Here is a 15,861-nt window from a genome sequence, read left to right as displayed (position 1 = left end):
CCCCAGCCGCGTCCCCTAACCCCCCCCAGGGGCCCCCCTAACCCCCCCGAAGGGCCCCCGCCTGACGTCCTCCCCGAGCGCGTATAAATTGAACGCGTCGGGGAGGAACAGTCAGTAGAGGGAGCGCCGGCAAAGGTCGGACTGGGCCGCTGGGGCCCACTAGGGCTGGGGCCCACCGGGATTTTTCCCGGTGTCCCGGCGGCCCAGTCCGACCCTGGGTGGGAAGCAATGGCCCTTAACTATAAAGAGCTCATTCTCTCATGAGGTGGTTGCACTTTTTTTTTCTCAAATGCTTCCAGAACTATAGCTGTGACATTTAACACCATGTTTTTAAATATCTGTAAACTAGTTATAAGAAATGTCTTAATTTTGGATGAAATTTGGAGTGATGGCTTCCCAATAATGTCTCATTCTGCATGAAGAGGGTTGACTATGATAGACTCACTATGTTACACTGTAGGAAAATGATGAATGCAATATGAAATCATTTCCTCCAGCCCTCCATTAAAGGATAAGTAAGCCTTTTTTAAATTCCCTAAAAAGACAGCCCCCGGAATAACAAATATTTGTCCCTGTATTCAGTTTTATGCAGTTTTTAAATCACAAGCTAAAAACTTGCTCATTTGAGCTATTCCCTGCTCTAGGAGTTCTCCTTATCTCTTTTACCATGAAGACAGTTAAAAATGAATATGGATAGAAATGTCATGCCTAAATGCAGATTATCCTGGGCACTATTTAGAGTAATTTTAGAGATAAAGGCTTTACTAATTCTTTAATAAGTACATGTAGTAATTTAATGCCTATAGAAACCTGTTTCAAATAACATACTTGTAACTGTGTCCTTCCTGAATATTTGCATTATCATTTTTATTACACAAAACAGTTTTGTGGGAGGGTTTTGGGTTGGATTTATATTCCCAAATATTTATTCATTTTGGCTAAAGCATCAGACACTGTGTTTAGATCACTCCGTAAATCTTGAATGACATTTTCAATACTCCGGGTATTGTTAAGGATTTCAATGCTCTGAGTATAAGGATTGAAGTAGACTGAAAAAGGTCTGTTGATTGATTTGGCGAATTCCCTAGAAGAGAAAAGCACACCTGTAAAATCATACTTAGAGACATGAAAATGGATTGTTTTGAAAGGGTTTTTTTTAAAAAGTACTAAATGTACCTCATTTTTTCCTTGGCTTCATCAAAGCTTTCTGACACAAAGTAGGAATCCTGAAAGGTGGTGATAATACATTCTTGTAAGCAGGTTGTCTTTGGATCAAACGTTTTCACAATAGCTTTGTCAGACAAGGCGTGCTGGAAAAGAGAATCAAGTTTTCTAGTGAAAATACACAAGGAAGAAAAATTTTACTTTGCTCTTTATTTTGCATTTCCAGGCTAAACCCTGAAATCTCATTGATATATGTACATGGGATATATATCTATATAGCAATGAGTTTCTGGGTAGTTATGAAGCATTAATCACAACTATTTCTATTTAACCTTCCCTTCTAAAGAAAACATACCCTTCAATAGTAACTGCCCACCTGTCTGAATTATGTATATTTTGTATGTTTTAACTAGACCATTAATAACATATTTCTTATCAAATGTCATTATCTCAGGCTCCCAATTCCCCTGTCAGTTTTTACTTACAATATTAAATATGCAATTAGGCTACTGCCACTATAAATTCTTGATAACTGCAAAACCATATTCATGAATTATTTGCCTTGAAAATATCCTTGAGTTGACCTGAACCAAACTCCAAATTTAAACTAAACCCTAATTTCCCTCACTTTTCAAATTAAGACATAGTCATAAACGCAGAGGTAAAATAATAAGGTGCCACCCCCCTAACAAGAAATTATTTGGGCGGGGCCAATGTGCCCCTTGTTATCCTGTGGCAGGTAGATTCTGGCATCATCTGGGTATATGGTTACTATGACTAAAGAACTATAAATGTAATAAAGTATTTAATAAGGCATCATTTCCAAAACTGCTCTCTCCAAATGGACAGTTTGGGGTTGTCTCTAGAAACAAGTGTAAACAGGCCCATATTTGTGGCAAGGCCACAAAGGCCCGGGCCTAGGGTGGCAGAAATTTAGGGGTGGCATGCCGCCCTGCCGCACAGGAAAATTTTGCCCGCATACCAAGCAATGGGGAGAGGACACGCAGAAACGTAAGCGTGTCCTCTCCCCAATGCTCCGTATAAAGTTGTGACGCGCATGCGCACGGGGGGGGTGGGGGGTTGGGGGGTGCGCGCATGCATGGTCGAAGTGGGCGGGCAGCCTTGGGTTGCCCCAATCAGAAATCCGGCCCTGAGTGTAAAAGATAATCACTCTATCAGTTTATGGGTCTGAAATCATACAGAGGAGACATCTAAACATTGCAAAGATAATATTTTATGGGTAAGAACAGACTGACACATAAGCCAAAATACTGTATATCAGGGCCACTATCAGAAATCTTGAGGCCCCATACAAGTTATTTGCCTGGCCCCATGTGTGCAAAACCCGGTTATACGCTACACAACAGATCAACTATCAGTAGCGCTAGGTTATGCTTGGATAATGGTTCAACTTGATGGATTGATGTTTTAACAGCTACTAAACATTACTGAAAAGCAGGGGAAACAGACTCTGTAACTGGTAGGGGCCCGGGAACTATAGGGAAACTAGTAGGACTTTGAATAATAAGCAACTGCAATATATGTTCATGTAAAATGTAAAAAGTTTAGGGGCCAGTGATCTTGCTGTGGGGCCCAATATCCAGTCATTCCAGTGCTGGAAAGTTTATGTAGGAAATAGATCCCAATATAAAAAGTTGACGTTATTCAATAACATGTAGCTCATATACATTGTTCAGTCAATTCATGTGCTAAAAAAGTTCACTGGGGGTCAGTGGAATTTACCTTTAAATTTTTTTAATTCATTGGGGTTAGTGGAGTTAGCCCTAAGGTTAAAACATACTCATCTGCCTGCCCCTGTCACACTTTTCTGGGTTGTAATTGGATGATAAGTAAGTTACATTTCTACAAAACAGGTTTCTTCAAAAGTAAGGGGGGACTTTTACTTATGGTCTGATTTTTTTTTCTTCTCGAATTGTATTTAGCATTAAAAGTGGCTAAAAAAAGCTGCAAGCTTCCTTGAAGATCATTCTTTGCTTCGCATTGTTAGAGGTTTTCGGATTTTTGACATTGGCATTTGTGCAACAATTCAAAAAAGTCGCAGTTACCATGCAACAAGTCAAAAAAAAGTTGCAGTTTTCACAACCTTTCCATGACTTTTTCCCAAATGTGCTTTTTCAGTTCCTATTGTTTTTATAAATGTCAGACATTCGTGGAAATGAGTTTATTCAGTCTTTTTAAAAAATGTGAGTTTTAGTAAATCTGCCTCATAAGTTTTTATATGTTACATACATTTTTCACGTTTTAATGCACTTATGTACATGTTACCGAATGTACTTAGATTTTTGCTACACTGCTGGGCTTCCCCCCCACAGGTCAGAACTTCATCAGGCCTGTGACAACAGTCCCCCCTTGATGGCAGCCCTGTTGTATACACTAGGTTAAAGATAAGAATAACGCTGTTGCAAATCATGCGCTACTAATGAACAGCAGATAATTCACAAGGACTTGGAAAATTACAGATGTACAGATTTAGACTGTTGTAATACTTGCTTTTATATCTTATGCTAAGAAAAAAATGAAAAAAACAAACTCTGCTGTTTGTATATTGAAAATATTAACATGCCCTCTGTGTCTGGAAACTATAGACCTAATCATCCAGCTTTAGCAAGAAATTTCACAAGAGAACATCAATCAGTTGTAATATATGCACCGTCTCCAATATGAGCTTTGTCAGATGATCACCTGTGCAGCTGTTGTCATCCTTCTTGACTTCATTGGCTTCTTATGGAATATGATTAGCTGCTGTCAATGCTCAGAACATAAAACTGCACTCAACTCGGAATTAAATAAAGGAAAAATAGACTTTCTGCATCTACCTCAGGAATCTGAATTTTTTTACTCAGCAAATATAAAGAGTGATATGACTGAACCTGACAGAAATGTTTTTCTTTAACAATTCCCCTTTCTTTACATTTTTTAGTGTATGAACAGATAATTTGGAAGCGCTGCAAGAAAGAGATCTTTACATTCTTTACAAATTTGTAGTAAAGACTGATTGCTAGAATGTCCAGTTGTTGCCACCAGCACTAAAAACATGGCTCTTAATAAAGTACTTTCACGGTGACTAACTCTGTCACTAAAAAGTGATGTGTGCTGAAGTGTTCTCTGGATAATAGGCTGTATTACCTTGTAAAACTCGGATTATTCTTTAAGAACTTTAAAAGTCTAATATTTCTTCCCATTTGGAAAATACTAGCTACTCCATGATGATGAACTTAAAAGTACTGAATGTTTTAATTCCCATTGCTCCTCTGCCTGCTTTCATATTTCCTTTTACATTAAAGTAGAAGTTTAAAGTTAAATTGTCTGAAATAGGAAAAAACGTTAGGTTGAGGCAGCACACTAATGAGCTATTTGTATCTCACAAAAAATAAAAACCATTTAGTTAAAAATAATAATTAAGCGCCCAATATAGACAGGGTGTATATATACTGTATATATATATCTTCTTAAGGATACTGGTGTGTATGTGTAACTGTGAAAATGATTTTGTGCTTGAATGCCAATATGGCCACTTACTAAAATATAACCAGGGCCATTAATAAACTGTAATTCATTTCCGTTCAGTGAAAATGTATAATTTAATTTGTATTATTAGATTGTTAATGTTGTTTTGTTTATTTCTATATGGCCAGTGCGCATAATCTTACCTTATCTGACAGCAAACAATGAGCTAATATTAAATATTTCATGTTTTCTTCCATAATGATCTGAATAAGCCAAGCAGCGTAACATGATGGGAAATGTTAAAGAATCTGCTAAGCATATCCAAGACACCACGGGTATGTATAAAATAACCAGTATTAATAAATGGGTGTTTACATGTAGCTGCTGTGCTGGAAGGGCATTTGGAATACTTAATAGCCAAGAGTTTATCTGATATATAAATTAGAGGAAACAAAACATAAAGAATCACCAGTTCTTTTCAACAACCTTATCTGTCAGTTATTTCCCATTCTATTTAGATGGTAAGCTCTTCAAGTGGGTCCCTCTAGCCCTAATGCATTTTCTGTTACTGTTTTTTCATTGATCGTATGATCTATGTTTGGTATATAACTATTGTAAAGCAGTGCAGAACACTTGCTGGGGATTTGATGAAGCCAACAAGCATCTTAATTCATTTGTTTCATAGAGAGAAATACACAGATTGATTATCTAGAAGATGGAGCCTAGGAATTTACTTTGAAAAAATGTGTGTGAAGTATACTTTTTTTATTGGGTGATCTCCAGGTTATATCATTCATTCAACCTATTAAACTGCTTATATCTATTTAAATGATAATGGGTTTCTGAATAACTTAGTTGTCCATGGAATGCCACCACTACAACATTCTATGTTCCTCTGGACCTTCCTTTTTCTGCAGTTTACACTTTCGTTGACTTTATATTCACTCTTATTCATTTTTTACCAATCCTTTAAAGTCAATTTCATCTGATGGATTTGACATATGCTAAACTCTGTGTAATTGGCATGATAATGTCATTTACTTCACCTTTGATTCCACCTTTGAAGAAGCAGCCTGAAAACTGATTGAACTCTACAAATAGTACGAATAGTAAGCTTTCAAATTCATAACATCATATCTTGTCTGTTAATTTAATTCTTACTGATGTAATTTTCCTTGTTGCTTCTTTTTACAACTTTTTATAAAAATAATTGATCAAAAATCAACCCCCAAGGCTAACATCCATGCATCTATTTGCTATGACTTGTTTTGAAATGGAGAATGCACTCTAAACTTGGTCTGCTGAGTACATTCTGGCTCTACAGCCCAACAAGTAATGTTATACTGTATGTATGCAATAAGATGCATTATTCCAACTTTGACGTTAACCACCCGCTGTTTTAAACATGTTAAATATTTGATCTTTTCTTTCACAGGAAGGCTATACAGGTATGGGACTTATTATCCAGAATGCTTGGGACCTGGGGTTTTCCAGATAAGGGATCTTTCTGTAATTTGGATCTCTATAACTTAAGTCTGCTAAATATCATTTAAATATTGAATAAACCTAATAGGCCTGTTTTGCCTCCAATAAGGATTATTTATATCTTAGTTGAGATCAAGTACAAGGTACTGTTTTATTATTACAGAGAAAAAGTAAATCATTTTTAAAAGTTAGAATTATTTGCTTATAATGGAGTCTATGGGAGATGGCCTTTGTGGAATTTGGAGCTTTCTGGATAATGGGTTTCCAGATAAAGGATCCCATTCCTGTACAAAGTTAATTCACAGAAATACAAGTATTACGGCAGAATTAGTATTTCTACAGAAGATAGTGGCATAGAGTCAATGAATAAGAAAATAGATCAGTAACTGCTGAATGGTTTATTGTATCAATGCAACCAAATGTATCCCCAATAAAAAAAACTCTACATTTCCTAATGTATTACTAGTGTGGCAATGAATTGACATAGATATAAAATCCTGTATTAAATGTTTATACCCCAACTCTGATTTGTCCACTCTGAAATACACAATAAATAAGTTTGTGACATTCTGTCCACTCAAAAAGTTATTTCTCACAGTTGCTGTACTGATGTTCTTCCCAAGAATTATACCAGGAACAATATATTGAGCTCACTGCAAATGTTAAAAATAAAATTTGGCATATAGAATTCATGGAAAATAGTATGCACTGTGTTGGGGTTTACACAAAATATTTACACTTTTATACATACCAGTCAATCAAAGCGAAAGACTACAGTTCTTACATTTTATAGTTAGTTTCCACTTATGTTCTATTTAGTAAGAGTAAGAGGCCCCTTTTCTGGAAAACCAATACTGGCCTAGCTTATTTTCCTATTAATATATCATACTTCATTTCTACAGGCCAGGTAGCAACCCTAAGGGGCTGATTTACTAAGACACGAATTCGAATTGGAAAAATTCCGATTGGAAAACGAACATTTTGCGTCTTTTTCGTATTTTTTACGATTTTTTCTGCGCCTTTACGTCTTTTCGGAAATTGTCGCGACTTTTTTGTTACCAATACGATTTTCACGAAAAAACACGAGTTTTTCGTAGCCATTACGATTCTCTCATATCTTGTCGCGACTTTTTCGTATTGAGCGCTCGTAAGCGGCGGCCGAAACTTTCAGACTTAGCATGATTTTGGAAGCCTCCCATAGGACTCAATGGCACCCTGCAGCTCCAACCCGACCCAAGGAAAGTCTCCCATAGGGCTCAATGGCACTCTGCAGCTCCAACCTGGCCCAAGGAAAGTCTCCCATAGGGCTCAATGGCACTCTGCAGCTCCAACCCGGCCCAAGGAAAGTCTCCCATAGGGCTCAATGGCACTCTGTAGCTCCAACCCGACCCAAGGAAAGTCTCCCATAGGGCTCAATGGCACTCTGCAGCTCCAACCCGGCCCAAGGAAAGTCTCCCATAGGGCTCAATGGCACTCTGCAGCTCCAACCCGACCCAAGGAAAGTCTCCCATAGGGCTCAATGGCACCCTGCAGCTCCAACCTGGCCCAAGGAAAGTCACCATACTGAAGCTTGAATGAATCCGAACGCTACGAAAAAATCGCAACATTTTGCACAACTTTCGGAATGGCTACGAAAAAGGCGCGACTTTTCGCGCAAGTTTTAACGCTACGAAAAAATCTCCAAATTTTGCGCAACATTCGGATGGCAACGAAAAAGTCGCGATAATTTTCCGAAAAAATCGCCAAATACCAATCATTACGAAAAAAACGCAATCGGACGCATTCGGCCGGTTCGTGAGTAAGTAAATGGGCCCCTATATGTAATTAAAAAATATTGAAAACTGAAACTGTGTTATGCCTGTTGTTTTACATGAAATTATTATTTTAGTTTAGTACCAAGTCCTTTACAGCATCCCACAAGCACTGCAGGAAGGGAAAGAAGCCGTTCAGTATATTCTAAGTTTAGTGCCTAAAATAACTGTGGCAATTATTTTTCAAAAGGGATCAGTTTGTACAGTAAATTCTTATTTTTCTCATTCTGCAAAGGCTGTAAGAATTTGTGAGTCTGAATGAAAGACATGACACTTCAGTAGAAATATACTTTCGAGTGCTATTGTTGTAATGCTTATCCCAGAGATTAGCCTTCAGTTCAAGGTGGTTGGCCTTAGATCAGTGAGGGTCGTAGAAATTAATTCTACAAATAAGTGCTATGTAATGAGATTTAAACTAAGAGTGCCTTTAACCCACATCTGTAAATAATAGAGAAACTTCATAACTCTGTATTGCTTTTTAATTTATTAATTTTTAATAAAAATTGCTATATTGTTCTCAATAATTCATAAAATACATAGCAACTAAATGTTTCAGTTTGCAGAATAAACCCTTAGCATCTAATAGAGGAACTAACATGCGGGAAGGGAGCAGGGAGGGGGCAATTAAGGGCAGTCTATGGGGGCTTTTGTCTGTGGGGGGATTAGTACTCCTTTAACCCTAATTTCCACAGAAAGTACCTTGAGCAGCTTTATTAATGTTTAAAGACTTTTACCGGTTGAATATCCAGGGGCATATGTATGAAAGACAGTTGTTTTTGAGGAAGATAAAAAGCTGGACTCCAAAGAAATTCAACCTATTATTCCCAGCTGGGGAACAGAATATTTGTGTGCTAAAATAAATATACAGGATATCTGTCTTGAAATCATATACAGTTTAAATTGTGAATATGATTGGTGGGCAAGTTGACTTGCAGAGGAGGAGCACAGAATTTGCGCCAATAATTTAGATGATAAATGGCTATGTTACTAGAGTGCCCTAGGAGCAACAGAATACATCTCCAGAATTTGTGGCATACCACTGCAATTATCCTAGGCCCAAAGCTTGCTGGTTTCTTACAAGTTCCCCAGTCACTGCTGCTTATTGCTATTCCAGGGTGGATGGCTGTGAAATACAGTGCGTAAGACAGACAGTATATATGTGAGTTGGACAGAGACTGTGTACATGTTGCAAATAGGAATATTTGCCATGGTCTTGACTGTCACACATTTGGTTTTAACCTAAATGTTACAATGTTTTATTGTGTATAGTCAGTGTGTATAGCACAGCAGTAGCCTGTATCTATAGCTAAAGGTAGTCACAAAGGCCCTGGGAATCTATTGTGTCATATTATAACTAGGGATGCACCGAATCCCGGATTTGGTTTGGAATTCAGGCCGAATCCAGCCTTTTTTTTACAGGATTCAGTTTCGGACAAATCCTTGGTCCTGGCTGAACCGAATCCGAATCCTAATTAGCACAAATTAGCGTGTGCTAATTAGCATCTAAAAAGGGTTAAATTTTAGGGAGAATTTTTTTTTTTGCCGCACGCGCCAACTTTTATCTCTTCCCGATCCTAATTACCATATGCTAATTAGGATTCAGGATTCGGTAGAATCCATCAGGGTGGGTTCAGGGGTTCGGCCAAACCCAAAAAAGTGGGTTCGGTGCATCCCTAATTATTACTAGACTAAATTGTCGTTTTACCTTTCATTACCTATTTTGTATGTTTTGTGACTTATGAATATAAAAAACTAGAAGTACATGTTTTAGCACACATGTGCAGACAGTTTTTATGGGGGGAATTTTCTGAAAAATACACGTGGCTTCTTCACAGATATTCCCAGGAGTCTTCTATCTGCCATGTAATACAGAAGGACTGAGTGTTAAGCCAGTTATTACTAATACATATGCACAGTGTGAGCAGAATCATGCTGGGTCTAATTGAAAAAGTGTATTCTTTATATATTTGCCCCATAGAGCATAATTGACAACATACAAGGTTTTTGTTGTTTTTGTGTCACACAACTGTGACACTGACATGACATAAGTGCGGGTTGCTTTAAGAAGATATTTGTTACCTACCTTTAATTCCCCTATAGAAGACAGAAGTCCTGCTCCATATGCACGTAGCTGTCCATCTTGTTTGCAGAGGCCAAACTCAATTGTAAAGAAATAACACTAAAAAAAAATTAAAAAAATAAGTCCTATGATTACTCTGAAATTCAATACAGAATGGTGACATTTTAGAAAATAAAAGTTCTTAAAGATTAAGTTCACCTTTATATAAACTTTTAGTGTATTATACAGCAACCTATTTAATTTTTCATGAAATTTTCATGTTAATGCTTTGCCATGATATTTTGCAGTTGCACTTTTCTTTTCCTGCAATCCCATTTTTTTTCAAGATCATGTTTTTAGACAGTAAGGTTTGTATTTTTAAAAACACACTTGCAAGAAAGACTGTACTGGAAAAAAAAATTGGTAATGCCAAAAATGTATAATTGCTTATATTTCTATAAACCTACATTAATCAGAGAAAAACACAATCTGCACCTAAACCAAAGTTTTACTGTCCCTTTAAACTGGCAGTTTTAGAATAAAAAGAAGAACAGGATGTTTTAAGCATCTAGACCTTGTGAAACCAATATATAGCTACCCAGTTATCATTACAATATACTTCTGATCCTGCTAATACATATGGTGTATGTATCCTTGAACTGACACACGGTTCAATTTGTGATAGAACACCCTCCTTTTTTTTTTCTTTTTTTTTATGTGACTCACAAAATTGTGACTCTGTATATCAGTGATCCCCAACCAGTGGTTCAGGACAACATGTTGCTCACCAACCCCTTGGATGTTGCTCCTAGTGCCCCCAAACCAGGGAGTTATTTTTGAATTCCTGACTTGGGGGCAAGTTTTGGTGGAATAAAAATTTACTACCAAATTTACCACCAATTTACTACCAAATACAGCCTCCTGTAAGCCGATAGTGTGCATAGAGGCTGCCTAATAGCCAATCACAGCCCTAATTTGGCACCTCCATGAACTTTTATGATGCTTGTGTTGCTCTTTTTTGTGTTGTCTTTTTACATTTGACTGTGGCTCACAAGTAAGAAAAAAATTCAGTAATTTTGCCTATATGTACAGCACAACCAACGGGTTGGTATTGATTAATAAACGTTCATAGCAAGATACAGAATTGTCTCCCTTTGCTAAATAACCACCATGCATTTATTGCTTAATATCATTGCACCAGACATGTTCTCAGGTGGATTTTTTTTCTATCAGGGTGTCCATAAAGATAATGTGTCCACTTCTGTGAAATATTAGGATTTTTAAATGTCACGGAGGAGTTCTACTGTCTACAATACAATGAATAGTCAGGCATGAGTGAGTGTCAAAAACTGCAAGATCTTTAACTTGTTTATGTTTTCTGCTATAGATTGCATTCTTTTTGTTTGTGGCCTTATTTCCCATAAACTTGTTCAGGTTCTGTTATAGGTAATAAATATGCGCCAATGCCTTAAAATACACAGGAAATTTACAGTTCTGCAGGTTTTGGGAGAGGTCTTAAAGGTTACATTTCCTTGAAATGAACTTCTACTGTAACAAAGACAATGGCATAAACCACTTTGCATTTGGTCTTTTTTTCAATATTTAGACAACCTATTCAACATTCAAATTCAACTTTCTAATGCGGTTTGGGTTTATTGTGAAAATATCAGATTCAAATTCACATTTCCAAACTTGTATTTTCAAGATTTATTAGCAAAAAACTTTAAAAACTCAAATATAAAAATGTACTATCATGGGAGTCAAATTAGCAAAATGCAATCTATTTTTTAATTCAAGATTGGTTCCAAATTTGTCAGACTGTGAAAATGATGGACAGAATGCATTTAAGTTTTTATTTCCATGTTTTTACATGATCAAGGTTTTTTAAAGGAGATACATTGGATAAATGGGAAAACCCCTAATTTTGTAGGCAATTATGAATAATATACGGTGCTGGTTTCCCTTTGGGCTAAAAATGAATCATATCTGTAAAAATGGCCCCTTTATTGGAGCTCCCTATAGATTCTGTCAGTTCTGTCCGTGTTTGAAATGAAGGGTGGGCGTGTCCTAACTGTCCCTGCCAGTAGCACAGCAGGAGGGGGAGAGCCAATCACAGCCCTGCAGTCACACAAGCAAAGACAGGCTTCAGCTCCCTATCAGGTCAGCCTAGCTGCTGATTGGTTCCTATCCTACAGTGCAGTGTACTGAGAGCCGCCAGCTCCCTTGCACATCCAGAGAATTCAGCCAGCAGGCTGGAACAGATGGGCGGGACTACTGGGGTTTTGGTGAAATTTCTCATTAAGTCAGTCCAAAACACAACTTTTTTAAGCACAATCCTTCTATATTTAGAGGAGTATAATTCACTGGTACATTCATACTTTTTATATGATATGTCTCTTTTGAATAAATAAGCCCATTAATGTGCATTTATTTATTATTGTCGAGTTTGTAAATTTGAGTTTGTTTTTGAAATCGAAAACTCATCTGAATAAAAAAAAAACTCAAATACCTAGAATTTTTAAGTTTACAAACTCAGAAAAAAACTCAAATATCTTGAATTAAAAATATAGCTTGACTTTGCCTACGACAGCTCCGTTGACTTCTATAGAGACTTGGAAATAGAAACAGAGGAAAACATAATTGTGCAGAACACGTGTAAACTATGAATGGAAATGTCGTTTTGGTGACTATTGCAGGACTTGACCCTCCCCCAGCAGTTTTTTTCACTTCATTCCTAAGCTGGGTTTTTAGTTCTGCAGTTTATCTTGATTTCACAATGTTGCATTTGTTGATACATAACAAGGCAGTTCAAATCAGCATGAAATGCACTAGCTCCTAAAGAAGAGAATATAAATATATATTTTTACAGAAGCACATTTCAGAGTGAGTAATTAAGGATTTATAAATTGATTTTTTTATTAAGGTAGAACAAGAGTAACAGGCCTCTTAATGTGCGAGAGTGCCTATTAGTTTTCAACAGCCTATAATATTTGCTAATGTTTAATTTCATCTGTGTGACTGTGGAATCATAAAGATGATTCATTAATAATGCTCAGCCTGCATTCAGTTAATCAGCTGTGGCAGAGGTTTGATTGTAGCAGTGACTGAAGGCAGAAACACCTATTATTGTTAATTAATAGAATGTCTGGGCCCATCAGTACAAATCGATTTGATTGGGACAGATCACAGCTTTGATTTATTACTGCCTGCTTGATGGATGCTATAATTATAGATATTACCCAGACTTTTCCGACAACAGGCATTCTAAAGAGTCACAGGTAAACTCAAGTCAGACATGCCCATTAAACCAACCTAAAAACAGTTATCTGGTGTGTACAAATATATGTACTGAGACATGAAATGTTCTCTGGCACAAACACTTTTATTATATTTATACTGCAGCTGCCAGATCGTGACCTAAATTATTTTAGCATGTAAACAACTCATAGGCTTGTCCATAATGTATGCTCTTAGGTATGCGGAAAGCTGGGGTGAGATAATGCAGCTACAGCAAACGGCAATCTAATCCTAGTACTGTGGCTAACACTTCTCACTTGCTGCTGCCTTGAATGTTCTTTGACTTTGTAGACAATTTACAAAAATGTGTCTGGCTGCCGGGAGCAAAAAGCAAAACATTGGCCTGAGAACAGTCAGATCTGCAGAAATGGCTGCAAGTGATTAGCCTATTTTGTACAGATTGCTGGTTTGCGACATCAAATCAATGTCGTTAATTTTGCTCTAGCTTGGCTTGCCCAACATACTTGCCAGTCGTGTCAGTAAAAATAGCCTAGATATTTGAGTCTTAAATAAGAAACAACAAATAAGGCAGTTATCTAACTATCTATATACTATAAATATAGATTAAAGGGGTTGTTCACCTTCAAGTTAACTTTTTATATGGTGTAATGGGGTAATATTCTGAGACAATTTTGGCTGCTGGGGTCAGTGACCCCCATTTGCAATGAGTTAGAAGAAGGCGGCAAATAATTTAAAAACTATAAAAAATAAATACTGAAGACCAACTGAAAAGTTGCTAAGAATTGTCCATTCTATAATATTCTAAAAGTTAATTTAAAGGTGAACCATCCCTTTAAAAAGGTGCACACAGGAAGACTGTATGGAGATCTAGCATTTTACAGCACCAAGGGGCATATTTATTAAGCTGTGTAAAAAACGGCGAGAAAACTTGCCACACATCGCCAGGCTTCGCCGTGTAAAAATGGCGCAAAATCGGCGTAATTGTTTTACGTGGTTTTTCTTCCACCAGAACTTATAGAAAATAATGGAGTAATATTCGGCGTTCAGATGGCGATCTTTTCCATTTATTTTACACAGCTTTTTACTGTGTTTTTTTGGCGAATTCGTTTTACACAGCATAATAAATACGCCCCTAAGTGTAAAATGAATAAAGAATAATCTATTTTACACATCCTGTAGAGTGCTGAATTTTTCCAATAGTGAGTGCCCCCTCCCGGCATTTTCATGACACCATGGGGCACTATTCATCAAAGTACGAGTTTGAATCCCGAAATGGGTAAAATTCGAATTAAATGCGATAATCGGAAATGTCACAAAAATGCTAAACTGCAGGAAAACCGTTCTGACTTTGATCCTTCTGTGCATGATTTTGGAAGCCTCCCATAGGACTCCATGGCTCTCTGCAGCTCCAACCTGGCCCAGGGAAAGTCACGATACCGAAGCTTTAACGAATGCGAAACTTTCGTACTCGTTGCAACAAATATGATTTTATCACATAAAATTTGTCGCAGAGTACATAAAAGTCGCTCAAATTAACGAAAAAAAATCGCAGAAAATACGCACAGTTCTATAAATTAGAAAAAATACCATTTTTTTGTATTCGGAATCAATCATACTTTGATAAATGTGCCCCTAAGAGTATACCCCAAGCATTTCACAACAGCCATAGTGTGTGACCTCCAGCATTTAATGGCAAGTACAGTGTGTAGTGTCCCATTTTTATTGCACGCACAGTATGTGCCCCCCACCAGAATTTCATTACAGGCACAGTCTGAACCCCCACCCCCAGAATTTGACAACATGTGATCCACCAGCATATCACATATATATTCATCCACAAACACACGCATATACTGTATATACTCGAGTATAAGCATAGTTTTTCAGCCCCCAAAATGTGCTGAAAAAGTCACCCTTGGCTTATACTCGAGTCGGGTGCCATGAGTCCCTCTAGACTAGCACCCTCTGTCCTTTGTGTGCAAATTAAGCCACCTGCAACCAGACCCTCCAGTGCCCTGGCCCACTCCCAGTCGCAATACTTATTCCCCCTTACATGTCCCCCGGGACTGGGTCTGCTGCCAGTTTGCCAATGCCCAATGAGCATGGGGTAGTACTCATATTGTTTTTGTTGACCCTCTTCTCCACTTACAGAGCTAGTTTACGGTTTTTCTTTTAAATAAATATTTTTTTAAAAAACATACCACTGATGCCTTAATTAATGTAATTTACTGGTTTTTATTTTGATTATTGAAACTTAGCAGTAGCTGCTGCATTTCCCACCCTAGGTTATACTCGAGTTAATAGGTTTTTCCAGTTTTCTTAGGTAAAATTAGGTACCTCGGATTATATTCGGATCGGCTTATACTCGAGTATATGCAGTATATGATATACATGGATAAATTATATTATCAGGTACAAGTTATGAGGGTATCAGACATCTAGACATGTTTTTTTCCCACACAGACTAATATTGAGCTAACTGTTAAAAAAAAAATAGCCCACACATGGCCACCAATATTCACTGGTCTCTAGTTGTTTTTTCTTTTTTTGCCCCACTATGTATAAAACAAGCAATTGCTGCAGCCATGTTCAGTATTTTTGGGGACTTTTCAAGGA

The 15,861-nt window shown here is 37.3% G+C and overlaps 1 protein-coding gene across 1 annotated transcript in view; it reads right to left on the bottom strand.

Moving 5' to 3' along the window:
* Nucleotides 1–202: 202 nt before the first annotated feature.
* The window catches only part of tph2 (tryptophan hydroxylase 2), a 97,945-nt gene continuing 82,286 nt past the window's right edge, over nucleotides 203–15,861 (bottom strand). Inside the window, exons 9-11 of the mRNA XM_002940171.5 lie at nucleotides 10,012–10,107; nucleotides 1,177–1,310; nucleotides 203–1,084 (exon numbers count right to left, since the gene is read on the bottom strand). Of these exons, the coding sequence (XP_002940217.3) occupies nucleotides 910–1,084; nucleotides 1,177–1,310; nucleotides 10,012–10,107 (405 nt within the window). The 3' untranslated portion in view covers nucleotides 203–909. The remainder of the gene's footprint in view (nucleotides 1,085–1,176; nucleotides 1,311–10,011; nucleotides 10,108–15,861) is intronic.

The sequence above is a fragment of the Xenopus tropicalis genome, chromosome 3, assembly GCF_000004195.4.
Source record: "Xenopus tropicalis strain Nigerian chromosome 3, UCB_Xtro_10.0, whole genome shotgun sequence".
Taxonomy (NCBI): Eukaryota; Metazoa; Chordata; class Amphibia; order Anura; family Pipidae; genus Xenopus; species Xenopus tropicalis.
The sequence above is the reverse complement of the archived record's forward strand: the minus strand, read 5'-3'. Positions and strand labels throughout refer to the sequence as shown.